Source organism: Bison bison, unplaced genomic scaffold (genome assembly GCF_000754665.1).
Source record: "Bison bison bison isolate TAMUID 2011002044 unplaced genomic scaffold, Bison_UMD1.0 scf7180017864204, whole genome shotgun sequence".
Classification (NCBI taxonomy): Eukaryota; Metazoa; Chordata; class Mammalia; order Artiodactyla; family Bovidae; genus Bison; species Bison bison.
Window position 1 is genome coordinate 248,477 of NW_011494776.1, and position 20,934 is coordinate 269,410.

At 39.8% G+C, this 20,934-nt stretch overlaps 1 protein-coding gene and 1 long non-coding RNA gene across 3 annotated transcripts in view; one reads left to right on the forward strand and one right to left on the reverse strand.

The window, feature by feature from the left end:
* LOC104991969 overlaps nucleotides 1-6,817 on the reverse strand; it is a 10,082-nt gene extending 3,265 nt beyond the window's left edge. Inside the window, exon 1 of the long non-coding RNA XR_825644.1 lies at nucleotides 6,692-6,817. This is a non-coding gene — a long non-coding RNA (uncharacterized LOC104991969). The remainder of the gene's footprint in view (nucleotides 1-6,691) is intronic.
* A 64-nt stretch (nucleotides 6,818-6,881) lies between these two features.
* CCT8 (chaperonin containing TCP1, subunit 8 (theta)) lies at nucleotides 6,882-20,640 on the forward strand. 2 transcript variants are annotated; one of them, XM_010844663.1, is made up of 16 exons: nucleotides 6,882-7,059; nucleotides 9,424-9,514; nucleotides 10,195-10,274; nucleotides 11,829-11,978; nucleotides 12,448-12,628; nucleotides 12,742-12,803; nucleotides 13,692-13,829; nucleotides 14,542-14,720; nucleotides 15,431-15,497; nucleotides 15,569-15,656; nucleotides 15,743-15,858; nucleotides 16,409-16,480; nucleotides 16,561-16,725; nucleotides 17,021-17,140; nucleotides 19,997-20,101; nucleotides 20,412-20,502. In XM_010844663.1, exons 1-15 carry the CDS (start codon nucleotides 7,000-7,002, stop codon nucleotides 20,087-20,089), a joined length of 1,662 nt encoding a protein of 553 aa, XP_010842965.1. In that variant the 5' UTR covers nucleotides 6,882-6,999; the 3' UTR covers nucleotides 20,090-20,101; nucleotides 20,412-20,502. The 2 variants fall into 2 exon arrangements, with proteins under 2 accessions (XP_010842965.1, XP_010842966.1); XM_010844664.1 differs by lacking the exon at nucleotides 19,997-20,101 and having other exon boundaries at nucleotides 20,412-20,640.
* Nucleotides 20,641-20,934: the final 294 nt, after the last annotated feature.

Below are 20,934 nucleotides of genomic sequence, written 5' to 3' on the forward strand. Positions count from 1 at the left end.
GCAGAAAGTGAAGAGGAACTCAAAAGCCTCTTGATGAAAGTGAAAGAGGGGAGTGAAAAAGTTGGCTTAAAGCTCAACATTCAGAAAACAAAGATCATGGCATCCGGTCCCATCACTTCATGGGAAATAGATGGGGAAACAGTGGAAATAGTGTCAGACTTTATTTTGGGGGCTCCAAAATCACTGCAGATGGTGATTGCAGCCATGAAATTAAAAGACACTTACTCCTTGGAAGGAAAGTTTTGACCAACCTGGATAGCATATTCAAAAGCAGAGACATTACTTTGCCAACAAAGGTCCGTTTAGTCAAGGCTATGGTTTTTCCAGCAGTTATGTATGGATATGAGAGTTGGACTGTGAAGAAAGCTGAGCACCGAAGAATTGATGCTTTTGAACTGTGGTGTTGGAGAAGACTCTTGAGAGTCCCTTGGACTGCAAGGAGATCCAACCAGTCCATTCTAAGAGATTAGTCCTGGGTGTTCTTTGGAAGGAATGATGCTAAGGCTGAAACTCCAGTACTTTGGCCACCTCATGGGAAGAGTTGACTCATTGGAAAAGACTCTGATGCTGCGAGGGATTTGGAAGCAGGAGGAGAAGGGGACGACAGAGGATGAGATGGCTGGATGGCATCATCGACTTGATGGACATGAGTTTGGGTGAACTCTGGGAGTTGGTGGTGGACAGGGAGGCCTGGCATGCTATGATTCATGGGGTCGCAAAGAGTTGGACAGAACTGAGTGACTGATCTAAACTGAACTAAGACACCAAAGTTCTACAGTGCAAAGAACTACCATGCTAATTTTCAGCCTGAATCTTTTCAATATAGATGTTAGCAGCCATTCACTGCAGCTCAAGAAAACAAAAAATATCAGTTGTGCACTAAAAGAAAATTTTAATTTAAGCAATGCTGCTTTCCAGTGAATCCTACACAGTAAATTGGTTCCTTTGGTACACTGACTGCACGCTTGTCCTCAATTTTCATGCTTCCTTCTGTCTACACCCTTTGAGGCTGCCCTCCTATACTGACCCTGGGCGTGGACCTACTTTGGCCAGTGTGATAGCAGCAGATTTGACAAGGCCCTTGCCCATTTCTGCTTGCTTTCTTGGAACTCTCATTTCCAAGAATACGAATCCAGGTAGCCTCTTGGAGAATAATAATTGTCTCAGTTTAGGACTCCTAAACTATCAGCCCTCAGCCCACCCACTATCACAAACACAGCAATTGCTTCCATCTGCATTCCATGTAGGAAACAGAAACCACTCTAGGTATCAGAAACAGAAAAGGTTTCATACAAGGAATCAGATGCTTCAGAAGTCCACCATGGACGAATGGAAAAGCAAGTTCTCAGGTGGGCCTCCAGGAATAAATCCTAGGTGTCTCAGAACTGACCCACCTTGGGAGCTTATATTTCCTGTATGATCAGAAAGGCTGGAATCAGGACTCACCACTGGACAGCCTGAGATCAAGAACACACCACTGCAGCTGTGATGCAAAGAGCAGGAAGCCAGGATAAGAAGCCTTCGCCATCACCACAGCTGCCCCTGCACGCAGAGTAACTAGTGGACCAGTAATGCCAAAACGGCATCGGCTCATGACTCTGCTTGCTGGAAGAGCAAAGCAGCATGAAAACAGACTCTGTCTCCCCACCACCTTGCAACCCTCACATAAGGTCTCTGACTGGTGGAGACTTATTTATGTCCTGAATCATAACTGCAAGTTGCTGTTGTTCAGTCACTCAGGCTTCCCTGTCCTTCACTATCTCCCAGAGTTTGCTCCAACTCATGGTCTTTGAGTTGGTGATGCCATCCAACCATCTCATCCTCTGGTGCCCCCTTCTCCACCTGCCCTCAATCTTTCCCAGCATCAGGGTCTTTTCCAGTGAGTCAGCTCTTCCCATCAGGTGGCCAAAGTGGAGTTTCAGCTTCAGCATCAGTCCTTCCAATGAATATTAAGGACTGATTTCCTTTAGGATGGACTGGTTGGATCTCCTCACAGTCCAAGAAACTCTCAAGAGTCTTCTCCAGCACCACAGTTCAAAAGCATCAATTCTTCAGTGCTCAGCCTTCTTTATGGTTGAACTCTCACATCCGTATATAACTGCAAGGAAACCTGGACATACAGTTTCAGCTCTCTGGTCTGAGAACCACACCAGCGTGCCAATCTAGCAGAACTAAGGCAGTAACTTCTAATTTTACTAAGAGAGGGACTGATAAACATAGTTTTAGTTTATCAACAATCCATTCATAACAGCTGAAGGGGAACTTCTCTCTCAAGTCATCTAAGAGATTTCACCAATCTCTAGAGATCTAAGGCCTCAGAATAGAATTTAAATACATTGTTTCACTCCATTTCACCTTTCTCATCCCTGTAACTGAACCAGTTCAATTATAAATAGTCATGGGACAACTAAGCCAACATTTACAGTGAGGGGGAAATGATCACTTTCATCCAGTCCACGACCTCCATTCTCAGAATGGTAATAACCAAGAAGTGATTAACTGTGTGTTGTGCTGCGTGTGCTGTGTGTCCAGCTCTTTGTGATCCCATGGACTATAACCCGCCAGGTTCCTCTATCCATGGAATTTTTCAGGCAAGAATACTGCAGTGGGTTGCCATTTTCTCCTCCAGGGGATCTTCCCAAACTAGGGATTGAACCCTTGTCTCTTGACTCTTCTGGATTGGCAGGTGGATTCTTTACCACTAGCGCCACCTGGGAAGCCTACAATTAAATATACATTTCTTTTTACTTTGCGTGGATCCAGAAAGGCTTTAAGGGAGACGCTAACTACAGCCTAGCCTTGGACAAATTGACTGGACTAGTGATGAAACTCTGAATGTCAGGCACATGCAGAGCTCATTTTCACACAAAACAGCTGCAAAGCTTTCTTTATACTAAAGTCACAGATGATCCTAGTCCACTGGTCACCATTAAGTGCACCAGGAAGACTTGTTTCAGCCTAGGCAGCCACAGAAGCTTGTAGTATCCTTGATGAGAATTCAGTCAAACCTGGGGTGGGGGGAGAGTTGTTAGATAGCAATATATTGAATGAACCAGACCCTTTTTTGGGGATGTTTAAGAATGAAACACACAGAGACTCATTCTGAAGGGGGTGGGAAAACTAAAAGACATAGAGAAAAGGATGCCAGCCAAAGCTAAGATGTAGAAAGAAGAAAAATCAGCTGAAAGAGATAAAGAGAATCAAATGCCAGCTTGGTGGAATGCATAGAAACAGCGATAAACTAAGATATGAGATTGGTAACTCAGAGATACCCTATCTGTATACATGAAAAGTCATCTGGCTCTTAGATATTTGTGCAATTTCTTACTTTTTTGTGATTCTTAATAACCACCCCAAGTGATCTCAGCATTTTGTTTCCTTGCAACCTCAGAGAGCCTAACTCATAGACCAGTACTCTCAGAATAGAGGGAAGTCACCTCTCCAGGTTTACCCCATGTGAAAAAGCAGCCTCTAAATGCAAATCAAGTTGGTGACAAATTTACCATTCAGCATGCCCCCATAAAAGTGGCTCCTGGTGACTTGAGGCTTAAGGAATGTCTTCATTTGTTCTTTAACAGACGAGATGTTTGAACAGTTCTTCCTACTATGGGATTCACAGAATAAATTCCTCAAATGACAGAAAGGTGGTCCAACACCTAAGCTGATAGGTGGTGATCTGATAAGGACAATACGTTCATCAACGCAAACCTCATCTGATTTACCAGCTAAAGTAATCAGGACAAAAATGTTCCTATAAGCACAGAGAATGCTAGGGACCGAACTGTGTCTCCCTGGCCTTTGCAAGCTCCTGAGCAAACCCTCTTGATTGCTTTGTGTTGTTTTCTGGTTTCACAGCATGTAGAGATGACTAGAAACCTCATCTCCCAATTCTTTGGTCTTCTCTTCATAAAAAGGAGCAGGATGTGATGGGCCTTCCCCACCCCACCCCATGTCCTCAGCCTGACTTTTGTTTGTGGAAAACTTTAGTCAAAGCATAAGTTTAATCAGAGAAATGAGAACATGTGGAAACAGGGAAACAGTCAAAGGAGAACAAATAATAATAATATACTCATTAAGCATAGTCAAGGACCTTTAGTTCTTTCTCTAACACTGTAGAGAAAATTCTGAGCCATATCTTGTGAACTGTCTTATAGATTCTGAAACCCCTACCAGGTGGAGAAGTTAATTACCTGATGACCAGACTGTAGCCATGACATGGGCTGCCACAATTCCGAGAATTGGCCTCAACACAGTGGAAACCAACCCGCCCTAGAACTGAATATTAATTGTACCTAAAACCACCAAGATGACACTAGTCAGACCACTGCTGACCAACTTGAAGATGACTGTCAGAGCTGACTGTGATGTTTCTGCACATAGCCCTCTTCTTCTGTCTATAAAAGCTCTTGCCCCACCGGCTGCCAGCGAGGTGAGTCGGCCTTGGGATAGAGGTCCACCCTCCTGCCCAGCTGTCAGCATCTGAAATAAAGCAAACTTTCCTTTCCACCAACCTGGCCTGTTTATTGGCTTTTGAGCAGTGAGCAGCCAGACCCCACACCTTTCAGTAACACGCAGACACCCATTTAGCCATCCGATAAGTCTCTGCTTCATGCAATGTTCAGTGATATACGCTGGCAATACAGTGCCTACCTACCAGTTGGGAAAGACTGCAACAAATTTTGTCATAACCAGGATAAGTGCTATGAAGGAGAAGCACGGAAGCTGTGAGAATGACTCACAGAGAATGTCTTGGGAGTCATCAAAGGCTTTCTAACATAAGCGTTTGTTTACTGAAGTAGAACTAACTCAGCCAAAAGGGAGCAGGTGAGCATTCTAGGTAGAGCAGAGCAGAGCCTGAGACCTTGAAGCAGAGGAGGTAAAGCAGACAGGATGAACTATTCAGGCTTCTGTGGCCAGAAGACAGAGAGGAAGGCCAACAGGGCAAAGATACAGGTGCCATAAGCAGGGACCAGGACCCAGCCCCCGAGCCATACTGAGTGTGTTTACTTTTTAGTCTGGGCGAGGAATATTTGGCTAATTATTTGGATCCAGTGGAAATTTTGCCCTTGAGCTTTTAATTTCACAATTATGAATACACCATCTACTCCAAGTAACACAAAATGAATTTTTATCTAAAAAGCATTCTTCTTAGCAATTAAATCAATTTAATTCTTGATCAATCACCATACAGAAGATTTTAACTGATTTAATCCTTCCCATTTCCTTTTTAATTGACTAAAATTAATATCAATTTTCAAACTTTGTTATTGTTATTTTTATTATTATTTTTGGCAGTGTTGCTAAGGAATGCAGGTTCTTAGTTCCCTAACAGGAATCAAACCCACGCCCCCTGCAGTCAAAGTGGAGTCTTAATCACTGGACTGACAGGGAAGTCCCCAGATCAATGTTTTATTAAAACTTACCATGGAAATTTGATTCATCAATAGTTTTATCCTCGAATTATCTACCATGGTCTCTACCAAGACTTGATACCTTAATTATTATTAAAATTTTATTGTCATCTTTAATCTCTTTCAGTTTTGTTGTTGTTGCTGGTTATGTTTATAAGCAATGGTCTTTTTGAGTGAGATGAATTAGTTTTCATTTATTTATTGTCTAAACCGTAAGGAAATCTCCCATTGTCCTTGGACCACCCTTTGAGGATCGCTGAATGTTTCCCAAAAGGTGGTTCACATACAGTTTGTTTGAGATGGCTGGCAAAAATATTTTTTAATAATTACGCATTTAAGTGCTAATTAGAAAAAGTTATAGTACATGTAACACATTTGATTATTCCTTAAGACACACTAAATCTGTCCCGATTTAAGGAAAATAAATCATTTGCAAGTGTCTGACCAAGGAACAAAAGACAAGCCAAACGTTCTACTCAGTTGTCTATATTTTCTACTAGGAGAGTGGATTACTTTCACTCTGTGAAATTATTCTTTAAAGGATTCTGTCTTCATTCAGTCTTTTGAAATCAGTCATGTGCTGATATGGGATGACACTGAGGTCAGGTTTTAAAGGACTGTGGGAAAGTAAAAGGGGTTTATAGTTCCAAGAAAAAGCAGGAAAGGGATTTTCCTGGTGTTCCAGTGGTTAAGACATCATGCTTCCACTGCAGGGGGGGCGGGGTTCCACTCCTGTTAGGGGAACCAAGATCTCACATGCCTGTGGGGCGGCCAAAAAACAGAAGAAAAAAAAAGGAGGAAAGGGGAATACAGTTGTCTAACAAAGTGCATTTTGCAATCTAATCTGGGTAGAAATCCTAGTTTTAACACTACTAGCGCTGTGATCTTGTACAAACTACCTTTTGTAAATTGCAAAAGGAAGTACTTAATAAAAGATTGACCACTAGCTAAGATACCAAACATAAAGGAAATAACGGGGCCTGGCACATATGAGCACTCAGTACGTAGTTTTCCTTTCAGATTTTCATTTATCACCTTCAAGTCCCCAGAGCTGCTACAGGGCCCAAGTCTGAGCGCAAGTTCAACCACAGATTTGGAGGATGAAGGCAGGTGCTCGGCCTCGGAAAAAAAGGGGTGCCCACCTGGCTGATATCGTGGGAAGCTCTGGAAGATTTACACGGAAGCTACTCTTGGAAGGAGTGGCAAAACTCAAGGACAAAACTGACAAAACTCAAAAGTCCCCAGCACAGAGCCTGTGAGTCTAAGCGAAGGGAACAAACCTCCGGCAGCGAGCCACATCCGCCAGGCAGCCTACACGTGCGTCGGCCGGAAGACAGAAGGCCCAGCCCGACCGAGCCGCCCCATCGATCGACCAGATCGAGAATCGTCAATTCAGTTCTGGCGGCGCGAACTGCTCCTTCTCGCGAGACTTCATAGACTAGGCCGTCGGGGGAAGAGGCGGGTCCGGCTGAAGAGAGAGGAGGAGCGTGAGCCGGCCGCACGCTACGTTCCCAGAAAGCTGTGCGCGCCTGTCGCTTCCTCCAGGATCTTCTGAGAGGACGCGTGAACGGCTCAGTGCAGACTGGTCATGGCGCTCCACGTCCCCAAGGCCCCGGGCTTTGCCCAGATGCTCAAGGAGGGAGCGAAGGTAAGAAAAGGAGGAAGGGGGAGTGAGGTGGGAGAGCCGCGGCGGCCGCAGCCAAGAAGACAAACCTACGAACGTGCCCGGCGTGCCCACCCGACATAGCGGTCGGAGGGAAAGAAGATTCCAGAAAGGGAGGTGTTCTCGGGAGAGCTCGGCCGCCGAGGGCCGCGGGCATTTCGGTTTTTTTTTTTTACGAACCCAGCAGAGGGGACAAGCGGCCAGAAACGGCGAGTGGGCGACGAGGCCGCAGGCAGCGCGTTCTGTGCTTTGTCGCCGCACAGGGTGTGAAGGCCGCTCTTTGCATTTTTCCTCCGTCAGTAAAACGGGAGTGAGGAGATTCTCCTTTGTGAGGCGCGAAGTAGGTGAAATAACGTAGGTGAAGTTGCTTTGAGTACTGCGAAACGGCTCCAGGAGCGGGTGGTCCGGGGAGGAGAGGGACGAGGCAACTCTTGCAAAGGAGAAACGGCGGGCTCCCTTTTTAGTTCACAGAAATAGTGCATTGTAATAGGATAAACCTTAGTTACAATCCCAGTGGGTTCTGGTCTGAACTTAGCCAGCTTGAGGTAAAACTTAATTCTCTGGGTCTTACTTTCCTCATCTTTCAATTGGGGAGATTGGACGGAAACAGTTGTAACCAACAAAGTAAGTGACACCCTGACTTAAGTAAAGCTTTTGTTTTATGGCGAGAGCTTGAAAGTAATTTCAACAGCATGTTTTTTAAAAAAAATGTCTTAGACACACTACTGTAAGTGTCTTTTATGTTCAAATAGTTGTGTTCCCTTATTGTCCCCCAGACTTTCTGTGCTTAAAGGAGTGTAGATAGTGTGGTTCCATTTGTGATAACAGTTTGAGGGAGCTAGGTTTCTTGTTGGCAAGAATGCACTTTGGGGATAACGTGACTCTAGTAGGTAAGGAGGTTTACTGTAAGTATTGGTGAAAGAGCTTTGCTGAAAATGACATGAACTCACTTTTTTTAAAAGGCTGGAAAGTGTCCATATTTTTTTATTCTTCTGAGGCAGAAATAACTCACCAAATAAGCAAAAGGATAATTTCAAATAATGATAAAGGAAATTGAAAGTGCGCCTCTAAAAAAAAATTTAAAAGGGAAAGTTTGGGGTTGAACAATAAATAAGATGTTAAGGAAAGAACTCTCAGCTCTGTGCTTAGTGGCCAAGATTAAAGGCAGAAATGTTTCAGGCTAAAGGACCAATAAGGGACCAAACTCCGGATGAAGTGAGTTTGACTTGTTGAAACAGTAAGGAAAAAGATGAGACTGAAGCTTAGCAAGGGAGGGCAAGAATGGTAAGAGATGAAATTAGAAGAGTTGTTGGCAAGGATTAGAGGGTGTAGGACCTTGTAGCCTTTACAGGGGATTTACATTTTATCCTCAAAGTGAGGGGAAGTCATTGAACTGTTGGGTAGGATCTGATTTATGATCAGAGTGGCTGTTCCTCAGAGAATGGGAGTGAGGGAAAAAAGGAGAGTATAAGGCAGTTTTGTCTGTCTGCTATGATGGAAGTGTTTTGTATCAGCATTATCCACTGTGGTATCCACTAGTCACATGTAGCTACTGGGCATTTGAACTGTGTCTAGTGCAGTTGTGGGACTGAGTTTTTAATTACTTAAATTTTAAATAACCACTTGTGGCAAATGCCTACTCTTGTCAGGCAAAGCAGCTCTAAAAAAATGTTCACATGAACAGAGGCTCTTGAAATTTATCTGAGACTCACAAGTAAATCCCATGTCTAAAAGAAGTTCATTGTAAAACTTGAAAATTTGAATACTGTGAGCAGTTCAGTTTTCAGTATATACATGTTGGAATTAATGTGTACAAACGAGCAGTTTGTTTCAGTTCAAATAAGAATTCAAAATCTGTATGCTTTAGTTCTAAAAATGTATAAGGCAAATATGTTAATTCCCTTTGAACATAGACCTGTTGACTCTACAGTGCTCAGGTTTTATCATATTCATACCACATTTCAGCTTTTAGAAAGAATTGGTAGACTCTGGAAAGGTATTTTTATCTGCAATGGTTCATATGCTTTTTCTAATCAGTCTTAGCACTCTTCTCTGCACTTTTCACTACACTTTAAAAAAATTAGGCTTTATGTTTTGATGTGTAAGTAGGTACCCATTGTCCCTAAAAATGTCATGCTTTATTCAATTTGTGGACAAATCTATGGATCATAGATTATGATGGTATCTGTGGTATCATAGGAACACCAAACACCATGCTTTACATACATAAATTTTGCTTGATAATATCAACAGTCTTTTGAGACAGGTACTGTTATATTACTCCCATTTTAAAAATGAAGAAATTATTGAGATTCACTGTCCTGCCTAATCAGAAGTTTTCTTCTACAGCATTTTTCAGGATTAGAAGAGGCTGTGTACAGGAACATACAGGCTTGCAAGGAGCTGGCCCAAACAACTCGTACAGCATATGGACCAAATGGTAATTTCTAAATTCATGTTTTAAAAAATACAGTACTATAATAGAATTTCGTATAGTAGTTCTTTGAAACTTATTTGAGGATATTATATGTAAATTGAGAGTTTTAGCCATAATACAGTATGGTGTTGAAAACTGTTTCACAGTTCAGTAACTCCTGTACAGTTTTCCTAATCTTTAATCAGCAGTTCAGATCTTTTTAGGAAAGTTGGAAGCAAAATGTTACTTTTTGTCCTATTGAGAGGATAGAAAAGTTATCGTGCTTTCACCTTTGAGGTGGTACCTGGTGTTCATTGTTACAGCTGTGAAACAGTCTCTTACGTAAAATGACAATTTAAGGGAGAAAAATTCTCTCTTGCTTCCCACCATCAACTGAATTAATTGATACAAATTTATGGAATAAGCAAAACAAATATACTTTCAAGTAAATAATTTTAGTCTTTGTACATTTCAATATAATTTAAATTGAACAAAAATATGAAATTGACAGGAAAGAAATAATACAGCTGTGCAGGCAGGGGAAGCCATTGGGTTGTGGCTTTAAGAATAGGTAATATGTTTTGAGTTCTTACAAAGTTATTTCAGGGAATGGATAGCAAATTTGTGTTTCTTCACTGGATTTTCTTTGGTGTCTGGAGAAGGGTTTGAGTGATGATGGATTTCTTTTTCTAACTATTTTTGAGGAATGAACAAAATGGTTATCAACCACCTGGAGAAATTGTTTGTGACAAACGATGCAGCGACTATTTTAAGAGAGCTAGAAGTAAGTTATTTCTTTTAAAAACCCAAGAAATGTTTTGGTGATGTCAAAAATTCAGTGTATTCTAACATCGAATAACCTTTATTTCATTCACATTGGATAATAAGGTTTTTTTTTTTTATTCCCAACTTGAAAATTCATTGTATAGATATTCCTAATTATAGAGAATCCTCTTTATGTGTAACATCTTTGCTCCTGTTAAAATCTCCTGTTATTTATGAAGAGGTTGGTTGTGATAAAATATACATATATATTTGCCGATAATATCAAATTGAATGTTGTCTTTAGAGCGTGACACTAAAGTGAATTATTCTATAATGTAGAAACTGCTGATATTTTAAGATGGGTTTGTTTTAATTGTGTTTGTGAAATTAAATCAGTTGGTGGAATTTTGTTCACCTACAGTTTTGATGGTACAGAGTCTGTAGAATAGATAACTGTCAGCGGGTTTATGAAGACAGTCTGGCGCTTGATCACACATGGAGAACTACTCCTCAGCCAGCTGCTAATTGAAGGATATGTTAAGTCTTAGGGAATTTTTCTTAAAGCACCAGGGTTAATTCTTTAGTCAGAACTCCATAGATAAGTTAACGTTTCTCCAGCTTTTTAAATAATGACATGAGAGTGTCACTTGCTCAGTTGTATCCAACTCTTTGCGACCCCATGGACTGTAGCCCACCAGGCTCCTCTGTCCATGGGATTCTTCAGGCGGGAATACTGGAGTGGGTTGCCATAGCCTTCTCCAAGGGATCTTCCCAACCCAGGGATCGAACCTGGGTCTCCCACATGGCAGGCAGATTTCTTTACCATCTGAGCCACAAGGGAAGCGCAAATAATAATACAGTGTTAAAGTAATAATATTGAACAAACAGATCGACGAGATATTTGTAGAGGGACTTGTCATTATGAAGGTTAACATTGTACTCCGTGATGTTCTCAGGAGTCATATAAGTATGATGGGGATAGTGTCTTCATAATAAACCAGTGTCAGCTGTTTAGTTTTCTCAGTGCTGTCGGTTGTCACTCCTTGCTTATTTCTTTAAAAAGCTTCGTAAATTCTATGGAAGGACCACTTAAAATTTTGATACACTTTAAGAAATATTTTATATTTTTCTTTTTTTAGACCATAATTGATAACCCCTTTTAATGAGGATGTACATAAATATTGAGACTTACCACCAAGCTAAATGACATCTACTTTAGCACCCCTGAAGCCTTTTTTTAAAAGTGCCTTAGGTTGGAATTACTTTTTTAATTTAGTGAACCTGTAATAGTGTTAGGAACCTCATGTATACAGTGTACATACTGAGCGACTGACCGTTGAAAGAAAGTGCCCTGTGAGGTTACCGTCATTTGCGGTGGTGCACTCGTGCTGACGGGTGTAAGGGGACCTGGACTGTCTTCTTGTGACCACACTATAGGTGAGATCAGAAGAGTTACTTCACCCATAGGAGATTGGAGTCTGTTAGTTTAAGAAGAAATGGAACGGAAAAATTTCATGTTGCTTTAAGGGTCAAATGTTTAACTTACTGTTTAAATTCAAACCCCTTCTACCAGGTACAGCATCCTGCTGCAAAAATGATTGTAATGGCCTCTCATATGCAAGAGCAAGAGGTTGGAGATGGCACAAACTTTGTTCTGGTTTTTGCTGGAGCTCTTCTGGAATTAGCTGAAGAGCTTCTCAGACTTGGCCTGTCAGTTTCAGAGGTGACTGTCCATTTTATAACCTACCCCTGTTTCAAATTTGCTTGTGTATGTATACCTACTGTTTGAAACTTAAGTCAGTACTATGGGAATAGCTAGTACTGTGCACTTTTCTCTGTGTCAGGGTTTGTAGTACATGTGCTTCCCATGCAATGTCTCATTCTGTCCTTACAAGAACCCTGTGAGGGGGGCCTATTAAAAGTAATCCCAATTTGTTTCAGATAAGGAAAGTGAGCCTTAAGTTAGAAAAACCTTGCTCGAGTAGCTAATAATGGCAGTTGGGGTTCAAATGTGGGCTGCCACCAAAGCCTGCACTCTTAAATAGTAGGCTTTGCCATGAATGTTACCCTGGGAGTGTGCTTTGTGTTTTTCTATTGAAAATACTGTATCCATAGGGTTACCAAAATGAGATACTTTAAGACACGTCAAAATTATGTCCTTTGAGGAAGTATTTTTACTCTTTACATTTAAGGTCATAGAAGGTTATGAAATAGCCTGCAAAAAAGCTCATGAGATTCTTCCTGACTTGGTATGTTGCTCTGCAAAAAATCTACGGGATGTTGATGAAGTGTCGTCTCTACTTCATACCTCTGTAATGAGTAAACAATATGGTAATGAAGTGTTTCTGGCCAAGCTTATAGCTCAGGCATGTGGTGAGTATATATCAGTAAATGAAAAAATCCAAAATTAAAATGTCTTCATATGGCTAAGATATTTTCTCTGTTTTCCCAATATATCTTTTGATATGTCTTTCTTTTCTTAACAGTATCCATTTTTCCTGACTCTGGCCATTTCAATGTTGATAACATCAGAGTTTGTAAGATTCTGGTAAGTTTAGAAATGCATCAGTGTTATCTAGATAGGTCTTTTTTCCTCCCCCTGCCCCTCCCCCAAAACTGTTAATTTAAATTTTACCTTGTAAGTTTTAGAGACTTAAGACTTCCTGCCTTCATTTAAGATTTTGATATTGCTAGATTGTGATATTTTGAATTTAAAAGGATATCAACATATTCTTGTCATCACTTTTCCATAACTGTTGGAAGGTTTAGTGCATAAACAAAATACTAATATTTGTATTCTTCATATATGCTGATTTATAAAAATGAGCATAGAAGGGAATTTTGAATGTGGTTCAAGTTTTTCTGTTGCTCTGTAATAAAATTCATACTTTTAATATCTAAAAGGTATATACTTGATAAAAATTGTGATACAGTAAAACCTGTAACTGTTGGTTTTACACATTGACATGTGATTGTTATCATAGTCAAATTTAACTTACATAAGTACGTGTGCTAGCTGTGTGTGTGATATACATGCTGTGTTCTAACCATCCATGCGCTGCCTCCCCTTCTCTGTTACCTGGTGTGCGTGTGAAATCAAAAACTTGGCGTTGATCCCTGTTCTGTCCGTGTCACTGACAGTCCAGCCTGGTATATTGGTGCTGAGTGAATGAATGGCTTAGAGCAGTTGTTCTTTGATTTTTCCCCAAGTATCCTGCAGGATCCCGGTCCATAACTGTGGCTCATTGCCACGGTGATCCCTACAATGAACAGACTGCTGTGCTTTACTGTCCACCACTGTATCATCCCCAAGAGTCCCTGCCTTGCTGTAGTACATTATTTAGTAATGAATATATTTGGTACATGCAGAAGCAGTCAATTAGCCCTGATGTTATTTTCATGAAATCATTGATGATTTTGGTATCTAACTCCTCAGGGCTCTGGTGTGCATTCCTCTTCAGTACTGCATGGCATGGTTTTTAAGAAGGAGACTGAAGGTGATGTAACATCTGTCAAAGATGCAAAAATAGCAGTGTACTCTTGTCCTTTTGATGGCATGATAACAGAAACTAAGGTATGTAGATTTCAGAATCTTGAAGGTAAAAATTTGGGCTTCCTTTTCAGTAACATTGAGGTGGAGTTTGCTCTTAATCCAGTGAATATGGCATTCACCAGATTAAATGTTCAATGAAAAAATGATATTTGTGGGCTGTTCATTGCAATTTTTTAAATAACGTTGAAATTCTGGAGCATCCTGAAACAAAAATAGGCTAACATAATTTGAAGTTAGTAACAGTTATAATTGGAAGTTTGTATTTGAAAATACATAGTAAGTCTGAAGTTTATAAGTCACTGTTGATTTCATCCCTGCAATTCTTGAGATCTTGAGCAGTTGGTGGCTTTTAAAATTATATAGGTTTGGGGTGGGATGGGCCTGGTCATTCTGTCCACATTTTAGAGGAAGTTTGAGAATCACAGTGTTGTTTCAGTACATTAGTTGACATCAGAAGACAGATGTCAGGACACCTGCTTGACCTCTCATAGTATAGTTTCTCTAATTTTTCCATGAAAAGTGCCTGTCAAAGAGCAAATATATTAGTGCTGAGTGTGGCAGAGGGAGAAGTTGTTGGTCTAGGAGCAAGCTGCATTTCTGTTAGTTTCGTACAGATTTTATATTCTGTTTCATAATATGTGCATGTTTAAATTGTTTCTTTAATGTTATTCTGTGACTTTGAACACCAAAGTGATGAAATGGTTTTAAAGAAAATCTTTGCTTATTTTGCTAGGGAACGGTGTTGATAAAGAGTGCTGAAGAACTGATGAATTTTAGTAAGGGAGAAGAAAATCTCATGGATGCGCAAGTCAAAGCTATTGCTGATACTGGTGCAAATGTCGTAGTAACAGGTGGCAGAGTGGCAGACATGGCTCTTCACTATGCAAACAAATACAATATCATGTTGGTGAGGTAAGAGAGGACTGCATCTGTTATTCCATATTGTAAATGACTTTGGTGAAACAATGAACAAATAAATTCAGCACACCATAAAGACTGTTAAGCATGTTAAAAGGGGAGAGTATGAGGTATTAGATAACGTAGCAAGTGGACTTCACTTGGTCTAGGAGAATAGGAAATATCTCTGAGAAAACCTACCTTTAGACTGAGAGCTGAAGGACCAGTTAACAGATGTTAATTGAAGAGAGCAAGGGAAGAGTGTTCCAGGCAAGAGGAAGAGCTTAAGAGACCAGACACAAATCTGGTACACACTGTTAGCTAGAGTGTGGGGTTAGGAACAAACTTTGTTTATGGATTACACTGGACAACTTAACCATTCCCACCTTTCTTAATATAATGGGCAGAGGAAATCACTGTTCTCTTTCTCACAGAACATTCAGTTGCCCAAAGTAAAGCAAAAGTTTTCTATGTGCCAGGGCTTCCTTTGTGTTTTACAACTACAAACCCTTGACATTCCTAAGGAGACTTGAAAACTTTCTCAATTCTAGAATAATTCCATAAACGTAAGTGGCTGGATTGCACAGTGCAGTCCAAACCTGTTCTGAGCTTGAACCTTCAGGGAAGAAAGAAGGTGACTTGAGGCCCTATGAACAGTTTCCTGTTTAATCTCTTGTGTTTTACTATGGTATCTCCTGTTAAGGTGTTTGTTTTGTTTTTTAAAGGCTGAACTCAAAATGGGATCTCAGAAGATTATGCAAAACAGTTGGTGCTACAGCTCTTCCTAGATTGGTATGTATTTGGGGCACTATTAAAAGATAGTTGAACCTATTTAGATTATTACAAGAATCATTTTCTCACAGAATCCTCCTGTCCTTGAAGAAATGGGGCATTGTGACAGTGTTTACCTGTCAGAGGTGGGAGATACACAAGTGGTTGTGTTTAAGCATGGTGAGTAGTCATGGTAAAATGTACATATTTGATGTGTAGGGAGTTCATTTTCTTTTACTAATCTCCTAATATAAATTTATTGACAGAAAAGGAAGATGGTGCCATTTCTACCATAGTGCTTCGAGGCTCTACAGACAACCTGATGGATGATATAGAGAGGGCAGTAGATGATGGTGTCAATACTTTCAAAGTTCTCACAAGGGTCAGTATTAGCATTCATCATAACTTAGTAATTTTAAGTCCTCAAAAACACAGTTGGCAGACTCCTAAACATCCTGAAAACTTCAAAATGAAAAACATGAGTGGCTTGTGTAAAGCACAGCACCTTTTTCCGTAAGACTCCATTTAAGTGTTTTGTTGCTGATGAATTTTCTAAAATGAAATATGAAAAGGAGCAGCTAATCAAGGCTTCCTTTTTTTAACTGTCTAAAAGAGTTTATGGTGGTTTTTCTTCCACTGCACTTCAGCTTCTTATTCAGTAAATTATTGGTGCTGGACCTGTGAAAATGTAGGTAACTGCACAGTGTTGTTCCCATTCTTCACTTTGATTCTTCTTTTTCATATACCAGACCTTAACGGTGAGGTAAGATAGCTTGTCCAGATCACTCCAGTTTTTAATTGGAATTCAAGTTTTATAAAATTTGTAACTGAATCAGATTTAACCCTCTAAGTCTGGTGGAGTGCTGGAATCTGAAAAGATTTAGGAAACTGGACATTGCTTCTTGGTGACTTTTTTTAACCGTATGTTATAGGATAAACGTCTTGTACCTGGAGGTGGAGCAACAGAAATTGAATTAGCCAAACAGATCACATCATATGGAGAGGTACATGGCTTTCTGTGTATAAACTGACTGTCTTGTTTTTGTTTGAATAAAATTGAGTAATGAGCACATTTTTGTTTTAGACGTGCCCTGGACTTGAACAGTATGCCATTAAGAAGTTTGCAGAGGCATTTGAAGCTATTCCCCGGGCACTGGCAGAAAACTCTGGAGTTAAGGCCAATGAAGTAATCTCTAAACTCTATGCAGTACATCAAGAAGGAAATAAAAACGTTGGATTAGATATTGAGGTATTTGGGAGAAAAAAAAGTGAACTTTATTTTGTGAATGTACAATGTAAAAATAGACGTTAAAAGGAAAATCAGAAAATGTTCTGATTTGTGAGCACAGGATTTTAACAACAGCTTTTTCAGTTTGTCTGATAGAGAATTTAGTTATCCTTCTGCTTTATTGTGTACATAGGGTAGTACTTTGCCTAGCTACTTATTCTAGTTTTATTTAAGTAGCCATGTTTCTGTTATTGAGTATAAGTATTTTCACGTAAACCTTTAGAATGAAAGCATAAAAACAGTTCTGTGTTGACAGGCTGAAGTTCCTGCTGTAAAGGACATGTTGGAAGCTGGTGTTCTAGATACTTACCTGGGAAAATACTGGGCTATTAAACTGGCTACTAATGCTGCCGTCACTGTTCTCAGAGTGGATCAGGTGAGTCAGAAATGAAATATTGTTCTTTAAAAATAATAATTTTTATGTAGTTCAAAGTATATTTTCATGGGACTAAAACATGAAAATATATTCTCTTTCTATTCAAAGTAAAGTAGTCCTCCTTCCCCCCAAAAAAGTTCTGTTTTTCTGTTATAGTTATACATTGTATTGAAATTACTGATTGAGCTAATTTAAAATTATTTTTCCAATGAAAGACTCCTTTGCCACTTGGGAACTGAAATGGGTAAAATAAATCTCATTTAGATTCATAGTTTTCAAGACTTTATCTTAAAACCCTCTTTAAGAGAGGAAGTTCCATATGGAATATGGAAGGGTCATAAAACCCTGAAGCAGACATTACAGACTACAGTATTCTCTCCTTTGTTTGCAGATTTGCTTTCTGTGGTTTCATTTTACCCACAAGTCATCTGTTATGCCAGACTACTATATGGAAAATTCTAGAAAAATGTAATTCATATATTTCAGATTGCATGCCATTATCAGTAGCATGATGAAATCTCATGCTCTCCTGCTCCAGGACATGAACTGTCCCTTCATCCAGCATATCCATGCTGTGTATACTGTCTCTTAGCCATTTCACTGATAAGATCAACATATTTTATTTCCTGGTCCCAAAGTTGGAGAAGGAAATGGCAACCCCCTCCAGTATTCTTGCCTGGAGAATCCCATGGGCAGAAGAGCCTGGTGGACTACAGTCCATGGGGTCGCAAAGAGTCAGACATGACTGAAGTGATTTAGCACACAGTCCCAAAGTAGAGGAGTAGTGATGCTGCCAACTTGAATACACTCTTATTGTACCTGATTGATAGACTTGTACAGGTGAGAAAAAGCAGAGTGTTGTTATATATATAGGGTTCTTACTGTGCTGTTTCAGGCGTCCACTCAGGTTCTTGGAAGGTCTGGACCACTATCTGTACTACCATCAAGGAAATGTGAAGATGACAGGGCCGGCCTGGTGGTTAAAAGCGTTCTTCTGTGACAGATGTTGTCTTGGGGGTTTTAAGGTCCTCAGGTGTTAAAATTATCATAGTATTTCTGCTAATATTTTTGAGGAATTAGGCAAAGAAGAAAAGTAGTGAAGACTATTTCGAATTGAGTTAAATCAGAAAACACAATTTTTCAAAAGTGTTTTCTAGTAAACTTAATGAAACCTATTTTTTTCTAGAATTCTAGGAGTGATTATTAACCAATGAATAATTTTTAAATATTGAGTAGAAAATTTTAATTGCTAGAGCCATAGTGTAAATCCATTAAATGAAAATCATGCCAAATTAATCTTGGGAGAAGCAAATTTTAGGTAGAAATGGAAAGGAAAGAGAGTTTTACATAGAAATGGAAAGGAGATGGGACTTATTCTAAGCAAGGACCAGTTGGTTGTAATTATAGCAAAACAGATTTCACTTCGGTAAAGAACTCTTTGCTATGTGAGATGACCAGGAATGGAACTGGATATCCATGGACTGGATTTAGTAATTGTGTATTTTTACATCAGTGCATCATACAGTTGTTACAAAAAAATGGTTTTGGAGTTTGTAAGCAGAGATAATGGGGGCCCCAAGAAAAAGTAGAAGGGGACAGGAGAAGCTAAATAGACTGAAGCATGAGATAAGCAGAAAGTCTCACAGTAAAAGTTTCTTAAGGAATATTTTGCATGCCAGTTAGCCAAGCAAGACAGTAGTGTTAATAACAAGTGCCTTTCTCACACAGGTACTTATGATTCGGGGGTTTAACCTAGGAAGGCTGTGTTAAGTTTTACCCTAAGGGAGGATGTTCATTGTTTTTGCCGTTAGCACTCTACATACCTATCTTGAGGAACCCATCCAACTGTAATGAGCTTGTACTCTTCAGTATAGTTGTACCTAATTTTGCATAGTATGGATTTTAGAAAAGAACTTGAAAAGTTTTCAGCATTGGACAGTGTAGTAGGGCTAGATTAGTGTTTGTTCAGGTGTTTAATTCACTAGTTCTCAAATTGTTCCCTAATCCATAGTATCCTCATCACCTAACAACTTGTTAAAAATACACATTCCCAGATCCACTGAATCAGAAACTCTGAAAAGAGGCCCATCAGTCTGTGTTCTTAATTGAAGTATACTTAGGTTCTAAAATTATACTACTTACTGCTTTTAATACAATCTGAATTTATCCCCAGTAGTTACATGGGCTTCCCTTGTAGCTCAGTAGGTAAAGAATCTGCCTGTAGTGCAGAAGACCCAGGTTCAATCCCTGGGGGAAGATCCCCTGGAGAAGGAAATGGCAACCCACTCCAGTGTCCTTGCCTGGAAAATCTCATGGATAGAGGAGCCTGATGGGCTGCAGTCCATGGGGTTGCAAAGAGTTGGACACAACTGAGCGACTAACACTTAACTCACTGGTAAAATGTTATTGCAGGAATTTCAAGTTCTTCATGAAAGCAGCTTCTGAAAAGGGGTGGGGGACTCTATTGAAGGTGGTAGTGAAGATATGACTTGTGTTGCATGAGACTCAAGCTAAATTCATTTATATATATATATATCTCTCTCTCAGGGTTTTAGAAGTTCTACTCTGTGGAAAGCCAACTAACTTTAACTTCTCCCAAATTCATTTGAGCCCAAAGCTGCAACCACCACCTTTTTTCTGCCCAAACATAAATCCTTTAAAAACGCTAGATGGTCATACTTATGAAATGGTGGGTTAGTGCATTCTAGATAAATGAGCCTTCTGGCGTGTAAGTTTCTAGGCAGCTAGGTGCTAGGACTTTTGTTTATGAACACAATTCTTGTACTTAAAGGGTACTAGGAAATATCATTGTTGAACTTTAATATATATATATATTTTACCTATCAACCACTTTAGATTATAATGGCAAAACTGGCAGGTGGACCTAAAGCTCCTAAACCACAAGGAAATTGGGATAAAGATGGTTGGCAAGATGAATCTCATATATAAATAGCAAATCAGGTGCCAAACTGATTGATGACAGTGATGCATGCAAATGTTTCTCACATTCCGCACATTGGGTTGTTGAAATGCATGTCTTGGAAGGCCTCCCGCTAATGAATGTGAATTTTGTTGCTGTTAATGTCCACAAAACAGAAAGCTCACCTGCTGGATGATAACCAACATTACGCTAGTGTTCCATATGCGATGTAATAACAGATTGCTCATTGGTGATGATTGCTTAATAACAAAGCAGGCTCAGAAAAATATTCTTTCTCTTCATTCTAAAGCTTGAGTTTGTAAGTGTACTCGTGTGAATTTTGTTTTGCAGATCATCATGGCAAAACCAGCGGGTGGGCCCAAGCCTCCAAGTGGGAAGAAAGACTGGGATGAAGACCAAAATGACTAAATGGTTTCATTTTACTGTAGGTGAAGGTTGTATTTGTAGTAGTACTATAGGAATTGCCTGATCTTTTCATATTCTCCTTAAATTAAGAAGTGTTTTGTGTTTGTATCTTGCACCCTTAAATGGATGATGCAATAAACATATTACTATCGAAGCCTCTTTGTCTGAGGACCACTGTTCTTGGATCTTGATGACCTGTTTTGTCTCAACCTTGTTAATGAAAAACTGTGGCACTTAAGGGAAGTCACCCAAGTTATCAGGGGGTCTGGTTGCAGTATAAATCTGGCCTGCTCTTTGTCTTTTTACGTAAGTTTTATTGGAACACAGATGTGATCAGGTATTTACATCCTGTCTATGACTGCTTTCTACAAGAGAAAGGCAGAGTTGGAGACTTAAGACAGAGACGAAGTGGCTTGCAAGGCCTCTGAGACATTTACTAATTATAGGA

Coding starts and splice junctions, on each gene's coding strand:
- CCT8 (XM_010844663.1), top strand. CDS start 7,000: ATGGCGCTCCACGTCCCCAAGGCCCCGGGCTTTGCCCAGATGCTCAAG. Junction 14,721..15,430: donor TACAATATCATGTTGGTGAG/GTAAGAGAGGAC, acceptor TGTTTTTTAAAG/GCTGAACTCAAAATGGGATC. Junction 15,498..15,568: donor CTACAGCTCTTCCTAGATTG/GTATGTATTTGG, acceptor ATTTTCTCACAG/AATCCTCCTGTCCTTGAAGA.